Raw genomic sequence first — 19,546 nt, 5'->3', positions numbered from 1 at the left:
CAATAGCGACCCGCCTTCCCTTTATTCAGGCTCCACATTCACCAAGCAGCTTCCAAAGACACCGGATCTGCGCACAGAGGGCTTACATGCGTCTGGCCCCTGGACTGGAACACTCTCCCTGTCAATCGCTCATGGGTCCTCTGGTCAGTGTACCCACGTCAGGACAGCCGTGGCGCAGCCAATCAGCTTGGGGACAGGGAGGCCAGTTTGGTTTAATCCCACCATGATCACCAGAAACACCTGGGGTCTGGTGACCAGTTCACCCAGCCTGTTGCCAAGCGTGGTGGCTGTGCAGGGCCTGCCTTTCACCTCCAGCAGCCTAGCCGCCCATGTTCACCATCACCCCGCAGCTGAGCCAGGCCCGCACAGAGCTCACGGGCTCTAGCTCAGCGGAGTCTTCATGTGTGGGCTTTGAACTGTTTCTTTTATAGCACAAAACCTATCGTCTTCCTTAGTCTTCCGAACAGTAGGCTCATACATCTCTAAAAGAAAAAACAAAACAAAAAGAAGCCATAAACCATTCTGCTAGTTCCAAATTTCTCCTCCAAGTTGTTTTCATGGGTCTGGGATTGAACCTGGCCTTGCCCACACCCGGCGTGAGCACCTCCCACCCCGACTCAAACGTCTCTACAACATTCGTGCTCACGTTTAAGCCTTTGGCTCTTCTGTTGTTTTTTCTCTGCTCACCAAATAGCTTTTCAAAATGCCTCGCCCTCACTTTCACCTGAGTCCACTTAGGCTTCTGCTTACCACGTAATTTGCTTATGGCTTAACTGAAAACAGTTGCTCTGCGTGTTTGCTACGATGGTGGCCTGTAATGGCCAAGAGTGATTTAAGTCACATGTCCCTGTTTTTCATCTTTACCGGAGTGAACAGTTGAATATCAGCCAGCACTGAGCTTTCCTCATTGGTACTCTGTGGTATTCAGTGAGGAGCCAACAGAACAGTGTGGATGAACGTCTTCACTCCTAGCCAGGCGCCGGTGGCTCACGTCTGCGATTCTAGCTACTCGGGAGATTGAGATCGGAATGAGTGAGGTTCGACGCCAGGCCAGGCAAATAGTTATCAAGACCCCATCTCCAAAATAACCAGAACAAAATGGGATGGAGGTGTGGCTCAAGCAGTAAAGGGCATAGTTTTCGAGTGCAAAGCCATGAGTTCAAGTCCCAGTCCTACCCAAAAAAAGTCACTCTCATGTAAATTCTGTGACTAAAGCATTCCTTCTTAAGGAACATTCCAAGGGGGTGAGGAAAGGTTCTTTGGGGTGAGAGGGGAGTCAGCCTGTCACCACCTACCTTCCTTCCATACAAGTTCCTGCTACCACTTTTTCCAGCCACCTCGTCATCTGAAATGAAACTAAACAAGGAAAGGTGGGCTGGAGCAGGGTTCAAATGGTACAGTGCCTGCCTAGCAAGCATGAGGTCCTGAGTTCAAATCCTAGTACTGCCCAAAAAAAAAAAAATCAAAGAGCGTGTAAGAGAAACAATACAGGCCTAAAATGAATGTTCCTGCCTACTCACCAGCTGCTGGTGCACAGCCCCCTGTGGGAAACCCTCCATCCCGCAATGAGCGAGTCCATGAGTTCTCAGCCAAGGGATAAAAGCAGCAGAGAGGGGAGGAGAGGCCTGGTGATGTGGGTGGTGCTGCCGCCAGCCTGACGGTCTGATGGGCCTTTCTGACAACGGTCACATTTGTAAAGTGGGCTTAGAACAATATTTTGACTAGAGATCTCAGGTCTGTAAAGGGTATTAATTGGGATTTCCCGCAATGTTTAGAAGCTTTGTGTTTGGAACACACTGATTGGCTAATCTACAGCTGCATCTGGGGACTCAGCCATTTCCACCCTCTTGTTGCTAGGAGACAAGGCCTCTGAGTCCCCAGTGTGGCTGGCATGGGAAGAGCTGGCAGGCGAGGCCGCTGGCCACAGTGCCACCTAGCGGTCATTTTGAGGAACTGCTAGAGGGAGGAGTTTTGTCCTGTTTCCCAGCGCCCCCAGCCCTTGTCTCTCTTTCAGATAAATTCAAATCCCAGAACTGTCAGAAATAAGTGAATAAATAAAAACTTAAAACTACTGCAGGAGTCTTTTGTATTTTTGAACAAGTTTGGACCATAAAGTGCAAGGGTCAAGTGACATAAGTATCTGCCTGATTTTGTTTTAGAGTATCATTTGCCAAGTAAGACTGAGGCGGAAGAGGAAAAGGGAGAAAAATATGAGATACTCCTTTTATCTTTTGCTTTTGTCAATTGAAGGAACCATCTCAACTTGAAAACATCAAGTCAGGTGTGGTGGTTCACACCTGTAATCCCAGCTACTCAGGAGGCAGAGATCAGGAGGATCGAAGTTTGAGGCTAGCCCAGGCAAAAGGTTTGTGAGCCTCCATCTCAATCAATAAACAGCATTGTGGTGTATCTGTGTAATCCCAGCTATGTGTAAGGTGTAAGGAGAAGGAGGATGGTTTTCTGAGACTGGCCCTGGTTAAAAACTTAAGACCCTACCTGAAAAATAACTAAAGCAAGAGAAGCCTACGGGAGTGGCTCAAGTGGTGAAGCACCTACCTGCAAGCACAAGGCCCTGAGTTCAAACCCCACTACTGAAAAAGAAAAAATTAGCTGTGTAGATGTTTTGTAGATTAAATGTTTTGTTGTTATTCTTTGCCCCGAACACCAGCCCCAATCTTGTCTTATCTCCTGGGGTCTGTGAGGCGGGAGTGGACAGGCTACCTTCTTCATATCAAAATATTCAGTGCAAGAACCAACCCGCAGCCAAGGGAAGGGGAGGGCCAGCCTGTTAAACTTCATCTAAGACTTTTTAAAAGATAGCCAGATTATTTTAGACATTATGATTTCACCAAGGTTGTGGTCAGGAGGCCAATTGAGGCCTGGCTGAGGGTGTGTGGCCACAGTGTCCACTAAGGAGACATCTGAAACATCAGGAAAGGGGTCTGAGTTCCAGCTCTGCCACCTTCTAGCCTGGGCAAGACATGTCACTTTGGAGTTCTCGTTTTCTCATCTATAAAACAGAGAAGAAATGTATCACAGAATTGTGGGGAGGATGAAATGATGCATTTTGCAATCCTTGTTAACTCGGGCATAAACCCCATGCCAGTCTTGTCTGGAGCCCTTTCTTGTTTAATACGAACATTTTCTAACTGTGGCGGCATTAGATTTGAAATTATGGGAATATGGGAACCAGAGAACAAAATCCTCAGCTACACAAGCAAAGAAGAGTGACTCTGGCTGCATATGGTGCTGGGACCTGAGAGATGAAAGGAAGGAGGGCTGGCTGCAGGAGGGGCCTCGTGTCTGAGTTTCTAGGAGAAATGGAAAGTTGACCTTTGCCCTTGCTGTCCTCGTGGACAGTGGGAGGGCAGGAAGTTGAAGGTCTCTGTTTGAATGGCAGAGCGCAGAGAAATGTCATCTGTCCCTTCTCCACTGGGCACGCCCTTGTGGACAACTTGAAGGGAGATAAGTGTCCAAGAAACAGCCTAGACGGGACACAGATGTGCGGGGACAGCACACGGCTTCCGAGTTTCCCGGGCCTCCTTGGCTGCCTGGATGAAGGAAGAAAAGAAAAGACACTCGGGTAAGGCTAAGCACGAATTCCCAAGAGCCTAATTAAAACTCGATGACAGGCCACTTCCCAGCAAGCTCCACTGCATCCAGCAGACCGAGCACTTTCCATAGCAGTGACTCCATGGAACAAGGTGATGTGAAAACAGTGTTGCTCTTCCGAAATGTTCCTGAAATGCATGATGGGAGATGCCAATGAAGAGGAAGTCCTCCTTGTAAAAATTCAGCAGGGAAAAGGAAAAGACAAAATAAACCAAGGTGAAACCATTAACCATAGACGGTTTGCTTTATGCTTTGGGGACCTCACGATAAATGAAATAAATGTAGGAAGGACTTTGTTCTAGGCACCTAACTACTACAGAAAAGCAACCAGAACAAAAGCCACAAACCAAGCCACGAACCGTGATCTAATAAACGCGTGCATTTTACAAAACAACTCTGAAAGCTATTTTTATAGTCAAAGTTTTTAATCTCTGGCGCGCAATTCTGAGAAATTAGACAAACGTATTTGGCGGGTTTGAGTTAATGGGCCACGCCAGCTTCTTTTCCTTGGCTTCTCTGTCGAATGAGTCATAGATGGCGTCTTTGGTTATGGACTTGGCCATGGGAGGGATTTCGGAAATACCGACATAGTTTTTTTTGGCCATCCTTGAACTCGTTGTGATAGTGTAGGCGTTGCTCCGGTAGCATTTCATGGAGGACATGCAGAAGGTCTCTCTCACCCCCCTCCTAAAGTTAGCGTTATAAATTGAGTACAGGGTGGGCTTGGAGGCTGACGAGCTAAAGGATAACCACGTGACGGCTGTGAAGACCAGGGAGCTTTGCCTGTCGTCTTGCTCGTGCGGGTGCCAGAGCTGAGCCACGTGGAAAGGCAGCCAGGAGCACAGGAAGAAGAGGTTTAGGAGGAGGAACATCTTGACTGTCCTCACCTTTGTCCTGGGGACAACATTCATCGTCCTCCTCACTGTGCGGCCATCAGAGCCGATTCTCCAGATGTACTTGACGACCTTCTGGTAAAACAAGATGATGAGGATGGATGGAATGACAAAGCCCACCAGGAAGTGGAGGACGGTGTAGGTGGTCCCTCCCCAGGAGGACGGGAGGAAGTAGCTGCAGCGACTGTCCCAGCTGGAGCCATACAAAAAGAACACGGGGGCCACGAAGGCCGCATGGAACACCCACGAGGCTGCGATCATTTTCTTGGCTTTTTCTCGGGACACCTTGAAGCTCAGTGGGTACACGATGGTGTAGAAACGGTCAATACAGATGGACAGCAGGACGTAGATCTGGACGCCCGGAGTGAGGTACTGCAAGTACCGCACGACCTTGCACGTGGCGCTGCCCAGGGTCCACCTTCCCGTGGTGACCTGGAGCAGGACAAAAGGCGTGCTGGCCACGCTGAGGAGGAGGTCCGCACAGGCCATGGAGACCACGAAGTAGTTGGTGGTGGACTGAGTCCTCCTGCTCCTGTGGATGACCAGGCAGACCAGTGAGTTGCCAAAGATGGAGAACAACCACAGAGCCCCGAAGAAAATGCTAGCCGTGGCCACTTCCCCGGGCCCCAGTCTGTACTGCAGGTCTGACTTGTTGCTGCTCACACCGTGCTCCTCTGCGTACAATCCCGGCAGGTCCTGGCTGGACACGGGCACAGCCGTCTCAGTGCAGCTGTGGTTCTGCAGAGTCGCCACAAGAGTAGGGACAGGCAAAGGTGGCTTGCCGTGGTCCATTCTGTGAGCAAAAACCATATTCACCTTTCTCTCTTAGTTCTGGATAAGAAAAGAAGAATGAGGCCTCCTGTTAAAATTACGTCATTACAGACATAACTATATATATATTTTTTGGGGGGTGGGACTGGAGTTTGAACTCAGGGCTTCATGCTTGAGGTGCTCTACTGCTTAAGCCACACCATTTTGCCCTGGTTATTTTGGAGATAGGGTCTCTGGAACTATTTGCCCAGGCTGCCCTCAAACTGTGATCCTCCTGATCTCAGCCTCCCAAGTGGCTGGGATTACAGGCATGAGCCACCAGTGCCCGGCTGACTGACAATCTTATTTGATACTTTTCAAAGGGTGGGACTTGTGTAGTGGCAGGAAAACAGAACTACTAAGAGATGTTCTGGCCCCATCTCTTTTTCATTTCAGAATGAGCGTGGGGTCTCCCTGGCCTCAGCATCACCTGACCCTTGGTCAGGTGTGGTAGAAATCTTCTCAGGGTTTCCTTCCCCCATGGAGGGTCACAGAGGACAGGGGAGCTCAGGCTGGCTTGTGGTATGGGTGGTGGTGTCGCCTGAAGAACTGCAGGAATTCTGGGCACACATGTGAGAAGCTCCTAGATGGCAGGTCAGGGCTGTGGCTCAGTGGCAGAGCGCTTGCCTAGCATGCACAGGGCCCTCATTCTACCCCCAGCACCGCCAAAACCCAACCAAAAGAGGAGTTCAGAGATGATGTAACAGTGCGCAGTGAGCTGCAAGAGAAGGAAACACACAGATGCCGGTTACACAAACAGCTACGGGAGTCTGAGAGCACAGCCTGGCTGAGTCCTGGGAAGGACCCATCCTTCCTGACTCGGACTTGCTATTCTAGAAGCAATCGCCCCTGCTGTGGGAGCCAGAAGGAGCTCCTCGTTTATTTATTCATTTAGGTTGGTTGGTTGTTTGGTTTCTGAGACGGGATCATGCTATGTAGCTCAGGCTGGCCTTGAGAACTCACAATCCTCCTGCTTCAGCCTCCCACATGCTGGGATTACAGGCATGTACCACCATACCCAGCAGCAGTTCCTAAGTAAATGATATCTGAAAATAGCTTGTTTTCTTTCCAAAAGATGAACATGTGCTAACAGCATGTCACTTTCCAGTGACATATTTTTTGATGCCATTCTGTTGTTGCTCCTTCATAAAATAAAATACTGACCGAAGAACATACAAGATGTCCTCTCGGGCATGTAAGCAGATTACCAGAGATCTTATGGCCATCAGGTGATTAAAAATAATAAAATATAAGCACTATAAATTTAAAGCTTATAATGCTTAGTATACAATAAGAGAAAGTTTAGCCTTAACTTTTTTTTAATTATTCAGTGAGAATAATTAAAAATTATTATTTAATTATTATTATTAATATTATAATATTATATTATTATATTATAATAATATATATTATTATATAATTATATATATATTATTATATAATTATAATAATATAATTATATAATAATTATATAATTATAATATTATATTATAATATTCAAGCAGTGGGCTTGAATCTAGGCTGTGCTTGCTGGGCGGTGACTCTAGCTCTGCCACTTGAGCCACACCTCTAGCCATACAATGTCCTACTTTTTCTGTGTATGATCTTCTTCATTATTATTGCTGTGCTGGGGCACACTGTGACATTTACCAAATGTAGTTTTTAATAGGTAAAAAGACTGCAATATGGCGGCTCATTCAATGAAAGCAGAATTGATTTTGCTCACAGCTGAAGCACAGAAGTCTTTGAACACAGAGAGAAAGCACACAATTGAATCCGCAATAACCACAGCAGCACCAGTCACCAAGGTGAGATAAGGAGGAGCGTGCATCTTTCAAAGTTTCGCTCACTAGAAGTGAAGCGCCCATGTGGGTTCTGGCCACCTGAAGAGTCCATCTGGCTGTTGCCAAGGGCGTGTGGCTCTAGCCACAGCCTCCAAAAGGGACTACTTTGACTCGCGGCTGCCCTGGGACTCCAGCTCACTAAGGAACTCTTGTGGGGTGGGAGAGGGTTAAGAACAGCTCTTGCTGGAGGGACCCACTTTTTCCCTGGAGGAGGTGGGTGTTAATCCGTGGCAGTGTTCACAGACGGTCTTTACCAAGAACCTACATGCACGGGAAGTCTGGCTCTCGGGGCACTGAAGTCAAGGTCCGTGTTTTTATCTCCAGGCTTCCTTTGTCCACGAGGCAGCCTACTTAAGCTCTCAAAGAGAAACAGAAGGTAATTAGACACTTTGCCTATTAAAAGATCTTTCAGAGATGACAGGAATGAATAATGTGGAAACACACTACATCCGAGCAGGAAGGAGCTGAGAGCTTTGATGAAAAGGGGGTGGGAGGAGGGAAGGGAGAGCAGCAGAGGGGTTACTGATTAAAGTACACTAGATTCATGGGTGAAGCACCATGGTGAAGCTGCTTTGCAACGACTATACACTTGAAAAATGAAAGACTGGAATGAAAAACAGGTCCTGTTGGGGGATGGGTGCTACTGGGAGAGGGAGGGCAAACCGGGAGGGTGCAGGACGGGGAGCAAGGTCAGTGCACTCTTATGAAAATAGAACGGTGAAACCTGCTGAGATTATTTTAAGTCGGGAGAGGGAGGTGAGGGAGAATGACGGAGGGAATGAATCTAACCAAGATTCACAGTAAACACACTAGAAATGTGACAATGAACCCACTCTTACAACTAATATATGCTACTAAATGGTTATAAGTTAAATTTAAAATTAGAAAAAAACATACCTTTAAGAATGCTGCCAAATAATAGCTGACTGTAAGAACAGCAACAGTACTTTCCACGTAAAAACATCAGGATAAAGCTGGGCATGGTGGCTCTCCCCAGCTACTTGGGAGGCTGAGATCAGGAAGACAGTAGTTCCAGACCAGCCTGGGCAAAAACGTTATCAAAGCCCCATCTCAGTGGAAAAAAGCTGGGCTTGAGGTTCATGCCTGTCATCCCAGCTACAGCAAGAAGTGTCAAACAGGAGAGTGGAGATCCAGGCTGGTCTGGGCAAAAAGTGAGACCCTGTCTCCTAAAATACCCAGAGAAGAAAGGGCTAGAGGTGTGGCTCAAGAGCTAGAGGCCTGCTTCACAAGCTCGAAGCCCTGAGTTCAAACCCCAGTACCAAGCAAAAAAAATCAGGATAAGCTGTGAAACCAAGGCGTCAGCTCTAAAATAAGTCCTGCCTTAGAAAACAGGGAATGCATGATCCCCACCCTTAGAAAATTCATGTTCTCACCTTCACATGTGTGAAAGCTATAAAACTCCAAGACAAAAACAAAAGTATCTTTTTTTAAGATTTAAACTTTAAAGGCAAGCAACTTTCCCATGCAGAAATCTGTAACTTTTTGGGGGGGCAATAGTGGGGTTTGAACTTAGGGTCCTGCACTCAGGTGCTCTACCACTTGATCTGCAACCCAGCCCTTTTGCTTTAGTTATTTTTCTTTCTTTTTTTTTTTTTTAATTTTTGGCAACACTGGGGTTTGAACTTAGGGCCTCATGCTTGCCAGGCAGGTGCTCTATCACTTGAGCCACTCTGCTAGCTGTTTTTTTGTGATGGGTATTTTCAAGACAGGGTCTCGCAAACTATTTGCCTGAGATGGCCTCAAATGGTGATCCTCCTGATCTCTCCCTCCCAAGTAGCTAAAATTATAGGTGTGAGCCACGGGTGCCCACTCTTAGTTATTTTTCAAATGTGTTCTCCTGGTTTTGGCTGGAACTGGCCTGGATCAAGATCCTATTTACTCCTCCTGCATATAGCTGGGATCACAGATGCTCAGCACCACACCCAACTTATTGAGATGGGGTCTTGCTAACTTTTTTTGCACAGGCTGACCTCATACCTCAACCCTTAGTTTCTGAGTAGCTGGGATTATAGATGTGAGTCACTACATCTTGGCTTTGTTCTAAACTTTTTTTGACGGTTGGGTTCTAAATGAAATAGAAGTCCGGGCACAGGCATTTTTCCTTAGTCAATATACATACAATAACCTGTGTAGTTCTTCCCTTTTCCTCTCAGCAAAACTCTGCAGAGGAAACTCCGGGTCATTGTTACAACTAAAGCCCTGCCAGGGCTCCTGCCAGCACTTCCTCCATCCACTTTTCACCCAGGAGTGTGCTAACTCCTGTAGCCCCACCTCTGGGACAGACAGGGGAGTTGGCCATAACTAAAACTGTTGCAGCTCTGCAGTCATTCCACAAACGAAGGCCTAGAAAATAAGCGGTCTACCGTATTATAACTGAATTTAAGAAAATTACAACTAAGTGTCACTAACAGACCTATTTTCGAGGAACTACATCACAGAGGAAAATGGGTATCTGATTTTGACCAGGGTGGAAGGGGTTCACAGAGGAGCTGAGAATTGAGCCAGCAGCTTGGAGAAGAAAGCCTTCTTCAGAAAGGCTGGGGAGTTGAAAATATGCATTCCAGGGAAGAAACGAGCTCAAGGTTATCCTTCTTGGCTGATCTTTTTTTGGCTCTTTTCCTGAGACTCCAGTGTCTTCAGACTGTGCCTCCCAAAGCACATACTTCTAAAACAACCTGACCTAAACCTTTCTTGCCTACAGAGGTTGTCCACACTCGGGGGCTGCGACATGTCAGACAGCAGGGAGGGAAGCCAGCATCACCAGAGCGCCCTGGAGTTTGCTTTGCTTCTGCTCGGCCACATGCTGGGTCCCCAGAGCGCCAGGGGCCCGTCCTTGTCCTCCAGCACCAATGTGATTGCACCAGGGGTGCAGGTGGTGTCAGGATGTCTTGGGTCCCCAGGTGAGAGGCTAAAATTCACTACTGGTCCCCTCCAACCTGAGTGCTCCTGGGAGGCGCTGTTCTCGCCACACTGGAGTTCTTTATGTCGCCATCGGGCCCACAAGGCAGAGCTGAAACAATGACCCTGCCCCCTGGCTATGCCAGGAGAGTTAAGCGCAGGGATGGATGGAGGGTTGTGTGTCCTCGGGAGTAAAGGCACTGGTGGCCATGGTGACAGAGGGACCCTTACTCTTGATAAGAGCAGGGCAGGGACACTGAAGCCACTCAGCTCAACTGCTACTCTAAGGAGAGGAAAGGTGATTTTAGGTGGCTTTTGCCAGGCCCTGTACCCCTACCCAGAAAAAAGTCATATTTCAATTGTAGAGTCTCAAAGTAAAATTTCAGAAAGACCCCCTGTGCTCCATTAATCTGGAAATACAAATGTCTTCCAGGGAGTGTTCCTGAAATACAGGGCTGTTTAATTACTAATTATGTCTATAGCCTTCCATATTCATTAATTTTAAGAGTTAGAAGAAAAACTTCAATACTGTTTTCAAGTGGCCAGGTGTGGTGATTCATGCTTGAAATCCCAGTTACTTGGGAGGTAGAGACCGGAAGGATTGAGGTTTGAGACCAGCCTTGGCCAAAAAAAAAAAAAAGTTAGCAAAACCCCATCTCAACAAAAAAGTTGGGTGACGTGGTTCACACCTGCAATTCCAGCTATGTGGGAGGTGTAGATGGAAGAATCATCATCCAAGCCCAGCCCAAGCAAAAATGCAAGACTTTATCTGAAAAATGACTAAGGCAAAAGGGCTGGGCATGTGGTTCAAGCAGGAGGCCCCCTGTGCCATGTGACAGACTCCACTGCGTTGAGTATTGAAGGTCCTCGTTTATCTGCTTCGTGTAGCTAACAAGAAGTCATTCACTTATGAAATAACGACTCACCCGCCTGGCTCTAAGACGCTTAGCACCCGGGGGGAAAGGAAGGGTGACGATGGGTACAGAGCTGAGGGCTGGACGGGCCAGTGGGGAGTGGTGCCTGGGAGGAATGCGCTTTATCACCTGGTCCTGTAATTTGCACTCTGCATCCCCCCCACCACACACACACAATCAGGTTCTTCAAAGACGGGCTGCGTCTGTATCTCTGTGCCCCTGGGGCACACAGGTACTAATGAAAGTAGACTGCATGTAGGGATGGACAGACGTTAATAAAACCTAATACCTGAAAATCAGGCAAAAGAGAGTACAACACATCCTCACGTTGTACTGCTAGTGCTGGACACCCCTGTGCCCGGTGCTGGGGATGGGCCCAGGGCCTCACGTGTGCTAGACAAGTGCTTTCCCACCACCTATACCCCAGCCCCGGGGGATATTCTTAAGTGGGTGTCGCTGAGACTAATTTTCTGGGGAGACGACACTGTACTTGATTGTGCTACTTAGTGTGTGACTAGTGCCCAGGTACCCTCAAGTTAAGTGTTAACTTGTAGATCTCTGTCTAACAGAAACTGAAATCCCCAAGGCTGTGGACAGCCTTGTAGGACACCAACCAGTTTTGTGTCTACCAAGCTGACATTGTTTCTATGCTGACACTGGATTTTATTAAGGCCTGCCTATAAATTACCATTCTTCAAAGATTCTGGGAACCAGTCTTATGTCACTGGATCCTTCAGTAATAAGTCAATAAATCTTTGCATAGGCTCCTTCTGTATTTGTATAAGTTACGATGTTGAAATTTCTTGAAAATCATACTTTGGTGAATGTCTGAATGAGGGCAAGTCTGGAAGCTAATGAGAGGGAAAGACCCACAAGGAGGAAGAGGGCATAGAGAACAAACTTCATGTCCTGTGAGGGCTCTTCCTGGCTCTCAGATCAAAAACCCCTAATGACTGGAAGACCATTCTTATTTCTGAGATTTGTTTAAAATGTAATGTCAAACAAGAATTACTGGACTGGAGGTGTGGCTCAAGTGTAAGAATGCCTCCTTTGCAAGCCTGAAGCCCTGAGTTCAAACCCCAGTCTCATTAAAAAAAAAATTATCAAAATGTTAATTTTTTTCATAATTTAGTTTTTTAAAAAAAGAAATGAGTAGGAGCCAGTGGCTCATGCCTATAATCCTAGCTACTTGGGAGGCTGAGATCAGAGGATCACAGTTCAAGACTAGCCCAGGCAAAAAAGTTTGCAAGACCCCATCTCAGTGGAAAAAATATGAGCATGGTGGTACGTGCCTGTTATCCCAGCAATGTTGGAAAGGGTAAAATAGGAGAGTTGGGTCCAGGCAGGCCTGAGCAAAAAGCAATACCCCATCTCCAAAGTAAGCAGAGCAAAAAGGGTTGGAGGTATGGCTCAAGCAGAAGAGCACCTGCTTAGTAAGCACAAAGACTTGAGTTCAAATCCCAATACCACCAAAAAAAAAAGAAAAAGGACCCTGTAGAATGATCTACCATATACTGGCCTATGTGGAAACATTTACCCAGGAGCAGCAAGGTCAGCTACAGTGATGACAGCGACACTGCTGACGCTACCCAGGGCCAGCATATGACCAAGCAGCTCATCTGCATACCACTCTGAGGTAGATATTACTATCCCTGCTTTACAAGTGAAAGGTCACACAAGTGGAAAAAGGACACCTTCCACCATCGGCTTCCTGCCCAGCAAGTCTGCAAGCTCTCCATGCTTATGCAGAAGGTCTAACTGGCTTCTCTTGGGGACGCCTTTCTGGACTCCTCATCCAAACCCAGGAATATAAAGTTACTCCCCACAGCCTCTCACCTACCCACAGAGACATCTGCTCACTATGCCAGCTCAGAAATACATGACGGAGAGCACTTAAAAAATCACGCCCACCAGGTACCGCGTGAGGCTTCCGTGGAACGTGCAGCAGATGAGCTGGTCTGGAGGCAGGAACGAGCAATGGGAGATATGCACGTTCAATACAGTGAAGATTGCTCTCGCCACAGAATGAAAACGGAACTCCTGATATAAGTCTAAATTACAGCAAGGAATAAGTTTGGTCAATGGTGTTACCCAAGGAGGAAACTGCCTTTGAAATTTGATTTTATCTTAGAAAATACCCTGGTGGTAGTTTTCCACCCCCTTCTCGTGTAGGACTCAGTTACCTACACAGAAAAAAGAGAAATGCTTGTGACAGCAGTGGCCTGAGCTGGCTGACACGGGCTCCTCCAGGCCAACTGTGTACTAGTCAGCACTGGTATACACTGCATCACGGATGAGCTGTGGTGGAATAAAACACACAGAACCAGGCAAACACCATCAGTTGGGGTTGTTCTGTGTGTTTCCTCTGCAGAGCCAGTTATTAAATACGTACTGACAGCTGACTTCCAGGGGAGCAGGGTTTACGGGGCAGCCCACTTCCCAGCTCTGGACTGAACATGGCTCAGGAGGCCTCATGGGCTCTGCAGACGCTTCCTGCTACATCTTCCTTTCTGGCTCTAAGATCCTGGAGTGGGAACACTGAGCTAAACACCTTCTACAACATTCGTGGAGAAATGGAAAACCAAGGAGGGTAAGGCCTGTTCTTACCATAAGCACCCATTCAGGATTGCCAGATAAAACACGATTCCCAGTGAAATGGTAATTTCAGATAATTATTACACTAAGCGTGTCCCACACTGCATCCCATACACACGGTATTTAACTGACATCCCATATGTTTATTTGTTAAACCTGGCAAACCCTACACCCAGAACATAACCTTCTGCTGAAAATTTTTTCTTCTTTTTTTTTTCCCCTTGAGATAATGTTTTTGCTATGTACCAGACTGGTCTTTTTTTTCATTTTTTGGAAGTACTGAGGTTTGAACTCAAGTTTTCGTGCTTGTTGGGAAGGCATTCTACCACTTGAATCACATTCCAGCCTTTTTTTCAAGTTCTTACCTGGGCAGGTCTGGACAGTGACCCTATTTCCACCTCCCATATAGCTGGGATGACGGGCACACACTACACATCCAGCTTACTGGTTGAGATAGAGTTTCAATAACTTTTTGCCCAGGCTAGCCTTGAATCTCAATCCTCCTGCCTCTACCTCCCAAGTGCTGGAATTATAAGCGCACACCACCAAGCCTGGCAAGAATGTTATTTTTCATTTGACAATACAGGCATGCTGCAAAGTGGTTATGTATTCAGGCTTTGAAATCAAGACAGCTGAAATACAAGTCCCACTTTTGTCACTCACTGTGTGCCCTTGGGCACGTGACCTCATCTTCTTGAACTTCAGCTGTCTTACCTGTAAAATGAGGATAATTAGTCCCTATCTTATTTACTGATTATGAAAATCAAGTAAGAGAATTCACAGAGGCATACATATACATGTTAAGTGAGTTAACATGCATGCACTCACCTGGTACAAAGGAAAACAGTCATGTACCCTGAATGGCTCTGTAAACCACCTGTCTGGCACACAGCAAGTGCTTCAAAACCCTGCACTCACTACCACCAGCTCATAAGAATCTTTTAAATCACATCACAAATTTTTATTTTTCTTTTTTATGTTTTTGAGTTTCGGCAGATTTCAGTAACCATATCACCCATCACCTACTATAGCGGTAATACCAACATCCATCACATCATTTGGATTTGTTAAGGATTGATGGCTTCTGAGTACTATAATTTATAATAATTTGTGTGTGTGTGTGTGTGTGTGTGTGTGTGTGTGTGTGTGTGTGTGTTGAGACAGGGTCTCCCTCCCTGTGTGGCCCAGGCTGGCCTAGAACTTGTGATCCTCCTGCCTCCACCTTCTGAGTGCTGGAATTACCGGATACAATGCTTTTAAGGGAAAAATCACTGAGGCTCAAACAAATAAACAAAACCTTTCTCCAAGTTGGGGGTGCTTTTATAATGGCCAGATCAAAGTTTTTTCTATACTGCACACCAAAATAATCCAGTAATATAACTGGATCGACTATAAATTTTTCAAAAGCATACAGAATCCATTTAGTTTACATTATTGCCATTAGATAAGTTTGCATAACTACAAAAAAACCTCTGAACACAAAGCTCCCCTGCACACCCCACACTCCCAGTGTCAGAAGCTTCTTTCTCCTCTTCCATGGTGTGGTTTGCTTTGTGCTTTTCGATCTGTTTCCCAACTGGGATGAAGCTGTACTCCAGGTGTCAGGCTGGGTACACTTTCTTGTTGTCTGGATATTAGGTATGTTTTTAAAGCCAACAAGATTTTTTTTTAAACAGGGAAGAGTTTTCAAAAAAGCCTATTTCAACTTCACAAAATAGCCACAGCAACCAATGGACATCCCTGAGTGAGAAATTTGGGACGCCTAGAATTAAGGAGCTCTTACTCTTTCTGCAACCTTTCTTCTTTCTTTGTCCTGTACATGAATCTATACTATCAGACATCAACAGGAGCAGCGTCTTTGGCATGACTTCAAGTAGCCAGGAAGGTGTCTATATCTCTAGCCTCTCTCACAATTATAGCAACAGTCTTTTAAAATCAAGGTCCCTATCAAAATATATATGCTTCTTAAAAAGTGAACATTTTATCCAGGCATAGTGGCTCACAACTGTAATACCAGCTACGCTGGAGGCAAAGATCAGGAGAGCACAGATTGAGGCCAGCTTAGGCAAAAAGTCAGGGAGACCCCATCTCAACCAATAAAAAGCTGAGCATAGTGGCATGTGCCTGTCATCTTAGTTATGTGGGAAACATAAACAGGAAGTCTAAAGCCAAGGCCGGCCTAGGCAAAAAGTGAGATCCTACTAAAAACAAAATGACAGCAAAAAAGGACTGGGGTATGTCTCAAGTGGTAGAGTGCCTGCCTGGTAAGCACAAGGCTCTGCATTCAAATCCACTCTCTCTGAATCCATGATCTTAGAGAAAATGAATGTGGGCTTTAGTCCTATCCAATGATTCGTTGGTCTTGGAAGGCTGTGGGCTTATGGTGTGACATTCATGGCCACAGAGGTGTGGCATAGGAGCCTGAGACTAGTCTCTCCACACAGCTCAGCAGAATTTTGCAGTGCTTGACCACAGGCCAATGATTATGGATGAGGCATCTGGGCCTAGCCCTAGGCTTACGGGTTGGGACTACTCTTTTGAGGTGCTTCCCCCAATTCATGTTGAACACATTAATTGCTGACTCGAAGGAAACCTGGACTGGAATTGACCTCTAGTGCTGACACAACAGCAACACACCAACAGTAGTTTTGCAGTAAACCTGGACTCAGGGTGCCATCTGGTGGTGAAACAGCAGAAGCGACTACAGGTTCAGAAAAAAAATAGCCTGCATGAATTTCTAGAATGAGGCTAAAAACAAAACCAGATTACAAAAACAGGAATAATTAGTTTATCCTTCAACATTCAGTGCATACCAATAGCTACTTTAAAGAAGCAGTTTCAAATCCTCCATATGAGAGTTTGGCCATATTTCATCAACATTGAGAACTTTAGGGGAATTCACTAGGAGGCTGAGGGAGGATGACAGTGGGCTACATAAGGAAAAAAAGAAAGGAAGGAAGGAAGGAAAGAAGGAAGGGAAATAAAGAAAGAAAAGAAGGAAGGAAGAAACAAAAACAGACAAAAAAGAGAAAGAAGGAAAGAAACAAAGGAAGGAAAGAGAGAGAAAGAAAGAAAAAAAAGAGAAAGAAAGAAAGCAGAAAAGCTTGGCTGGGTATACTCATTGTACCTGCCTAGAATGCACAAGGTTCAAGTGGAGATGGTGCCTTCCTAGACAGTATGAGGCCCTGAGTTCAAACCCCAGTACTGCCAAAAAAAAAAAAGTATACACAAGGTCCTAGGTCAGATCTCAAAAAGAAAGAACTTTCAGGGAACCATGACCTCACCTAATGGTCAAAATAAGGTCCCAGAAACTGACCAGATAGTGACCAATGCCAGAGAATGTAAAGCTGCTGTTTTAAGGCAACTTGATGAGCTTCAAAAGAACACAGAAAAATGATTCAGTGCTCTAACAGAGAAACAGAAACAATTTGTTTAAAAAATATAAACAAGCCAGGCATGGTGGCACACACTTATAATCCCAGCACTTGGAAGAATGAGGCAGGAAGATTATGAGTTCAAGGCCAGCCTGAACTATGGAGTGAAACTCTATCTCAAGAAAAAAAAAAAGTCAAACAGGAATCCATAAGGCATCAATAGCAGAACAGATCAGGCAAAATAAGCTGAATACAGGATATCTGAAGACAGCTACAGCAGGAAACAAAGTGAGGAAGAGGCTGGGCCCAGCACTCTGGAGGCAGGGGCAGGAGGACCATTACACAATAAGACCCTGTCTCAAAAACAAAAAACAAAAAAAAAAGAATGAAGAGGAATGAAAATAGCTTATGGGAACTTTGGGGACAACATTAAAAGCCAACATGCAGGTTACTAGAGTTCAAAAAGGACTTAAGAACACAAAAGGAGGGCTCAAGTGGTAGAGCACCTGCCTAGCAAGTGTGAGACCTGAGTTCAAACCCCAGTTCTTCCAAAAACAAAACAAACACACTATTACAGTAAGTCACTTAACTACAGAGGAAGACCGTAAGACAATGAAAGAAACTACACTATACCTAGAAAACAAGTTGTGGCCATAGTAAAACCAAAACTATTGATAATTACCCTACATATAAACAGATTAAACTCTCTAATTTAAAGACATAAAGTGAGTACACAGCCTGAGAGAAAAGGGATGCTGTGATTTGGATTCCATGCAAATGGAATCCAAAAGAAAGCAAGAGTAGCCACATGTCACATACTATAGATTTTAAATCAAAAGCAGTGAAAAAGGACAAGGAAGGTCATTACATAATGATAAAGGGATCAATTCAGCAAGAGGAAATAGCAACTGTAATTTACATGCACCCAATACTGGAGTACCCAAATAATAAAGCCAAGTGTCACTAGACCTAAGGAGAGAGACCAATATCACACAATAATAGTAGGTGACTATAACACCTCACTGTCAACCATGGACAGACAGAACTCAGTCAGGAAACAGAGGTAAGATGCACCCTAGCCCAACTGGACCTGTCAGACATCTCTAGAACATTCCATTTAACGACTGTAGAATCTACCTTCTCATAAGCACACAGGATATTCTCCAGTCCACAGAACAACGCTCAGCAAATTTTTAAAAATTGAAATCATATTGAATATCTTTTCCAACCACAATTCAATGAAAATTAGCAATCAATAACAAGAAAGAAAATGAAAACTATAAAAACACACAGAAATTAATTTATTCTTGAACTATTAATGGATCAAGGAAGAGTCCAAGAACAAATTTTAAATTGTCTTGAAACAAAATGAAAATGGAAAGACAACATACAAAACCTTGCAAGAGCAGAACTAGAGGAAAGTTTATAGCAGTCAGTGCCTACACAAAAAAGCAGAAAGATCTCAGATAAACAACCTATTACTGCCTCATAAGAAACTTGAAAAACAAGAACAAACCAAACCCAAATTAAGAAGGAAAACAGTAATAAAGCTCAGAGCAGAAGTAAATGACAAAGACACTAAAAATAAAATATAAAAGATCAACCAAAGCAAGAGCTGGTTCTTTGAAAACAAACCCCTAGCTAGACTATATTTTTAAAAAACATGACATGAATAAGTAAAATCAGAGATGAAAAGGAAGATATTAAGGGCTGAATGTGGCGGCTCACATCTGTAATCCCAGCTACTCAGGAGGCAGACATTGAGGGGATCACAGTTTGAGGCCAGACCAGGCAAAAAAAGTTAATGAGATCCCTATTTCAACCAACAAGCGGGTATAGTGGCACATGGCTGTGGTCGCAGTTATGCTAGGGACTGTAGGTAGGAGGACTGAGGTCCGAAGCTGGCCCTAGGCAAAACTGTGAGATCTACCTGAAAAATAACTGAAGCCAAAAAGAAAAAAGACTGTAGGTGTGGTTCAAGTGGTAGAGTGCCTGCCTAGTAAGCACAAGGCCCTTAGTTCAAACCCAAACCCATGTAAGTCAGGATACAGTAGAGACACCTGTACACTGATGTTCACTGCAACACTATTCACAATAGCCAAGCTATGGAAACAACCCAGATGCACTACCACTGATGAATGGATCAAGAAAACGTGGTGTGTGTGTGTATAGTATATACTATATATATATATACAATGGAGTTTTACTCAGCCATAAGGAAGAATGACACCATGTGGGTTGAAGGTAAATGGATGCAATTGGAGGACATCATTCTAAGTGAAGTAAACCAGGTTCAGAAAGATAAAGGCCGAATATTTTCTCTCATATGTGAAAGACAGATCCAAAAGATAAACATATACACAAAACAAACATGATCATATACAAACTCAGATGTAGGACATGTTTGTAACAGTAGAACTACTGTATGGACTCGAGGAGGAGGGAAAGGAGAAGAGAATGCTAGAGTGTCAACAATATCGAAATGCATTACATCTGTGCAGGTAGAAGATGTAAGGATGTGTATTGGGAACTACTGAATAATGGGGGGTGGGAAGGAAGGGGTGAGAGAGTAATGGAAGGGGCTG

General features: G+C 45.1%; 1 protein-coding gene across 7 annotated transcripts in view; it reads right to left on the bottom strand.

Annotated features, from left to right (window-relative positions):
* The window catches only part of Gpr19 (G protein-coupled receptor 19), a 43,570-nt gene continuing 24,024 nt past the window's right edge, over positions 1-19,546 (bottom strand). For 2 of the 7 annotated variants that reach the window (XR_012448836.1, XR_012448835.1), the window contains 2 exons: positions 1,296-5,336; positions 1-482 (listed from right to left, as the gene is read on the bottom strand). Coding sequence is in view for 1 of the 7 variants with exons in the window: in XM_074076028.1 (XP_073932129.1) it covers positions 4,065-5,315 (1,251 nt within the window). In the remaining 6 variants the exon portion in view is untranslated. Of the gene's footprint in view, positions 483-524; positions 5,337-7,356; positions 7,518-8,056; positions 8,202-19,546 lie in introns of those variants that run through there. The other 5 variants (XR_012448833.1, XR_012448834.1, XR_012448832.1 and 2 more) reach the window with 5 other exon arrangements.

This window comes from Castor canadensis, chromosome 6, assembly GCF_047511655.1.
Source record: "Castor canadensis chromosome 6, mCasCan1.hap1v2, whole genome shotgun sequence".
In the NCBI taxonomy this organism is placed as follows: Eukaryota; Metazoa; Chordata; class Mammalia; order Rodentia; family Castoridae; genus Castor; species Castor canadensis.
Note: the sequence above shows the minus strand (reverse complement) of the source record. Positions and strands in the feature narration are given on the sequence as shown.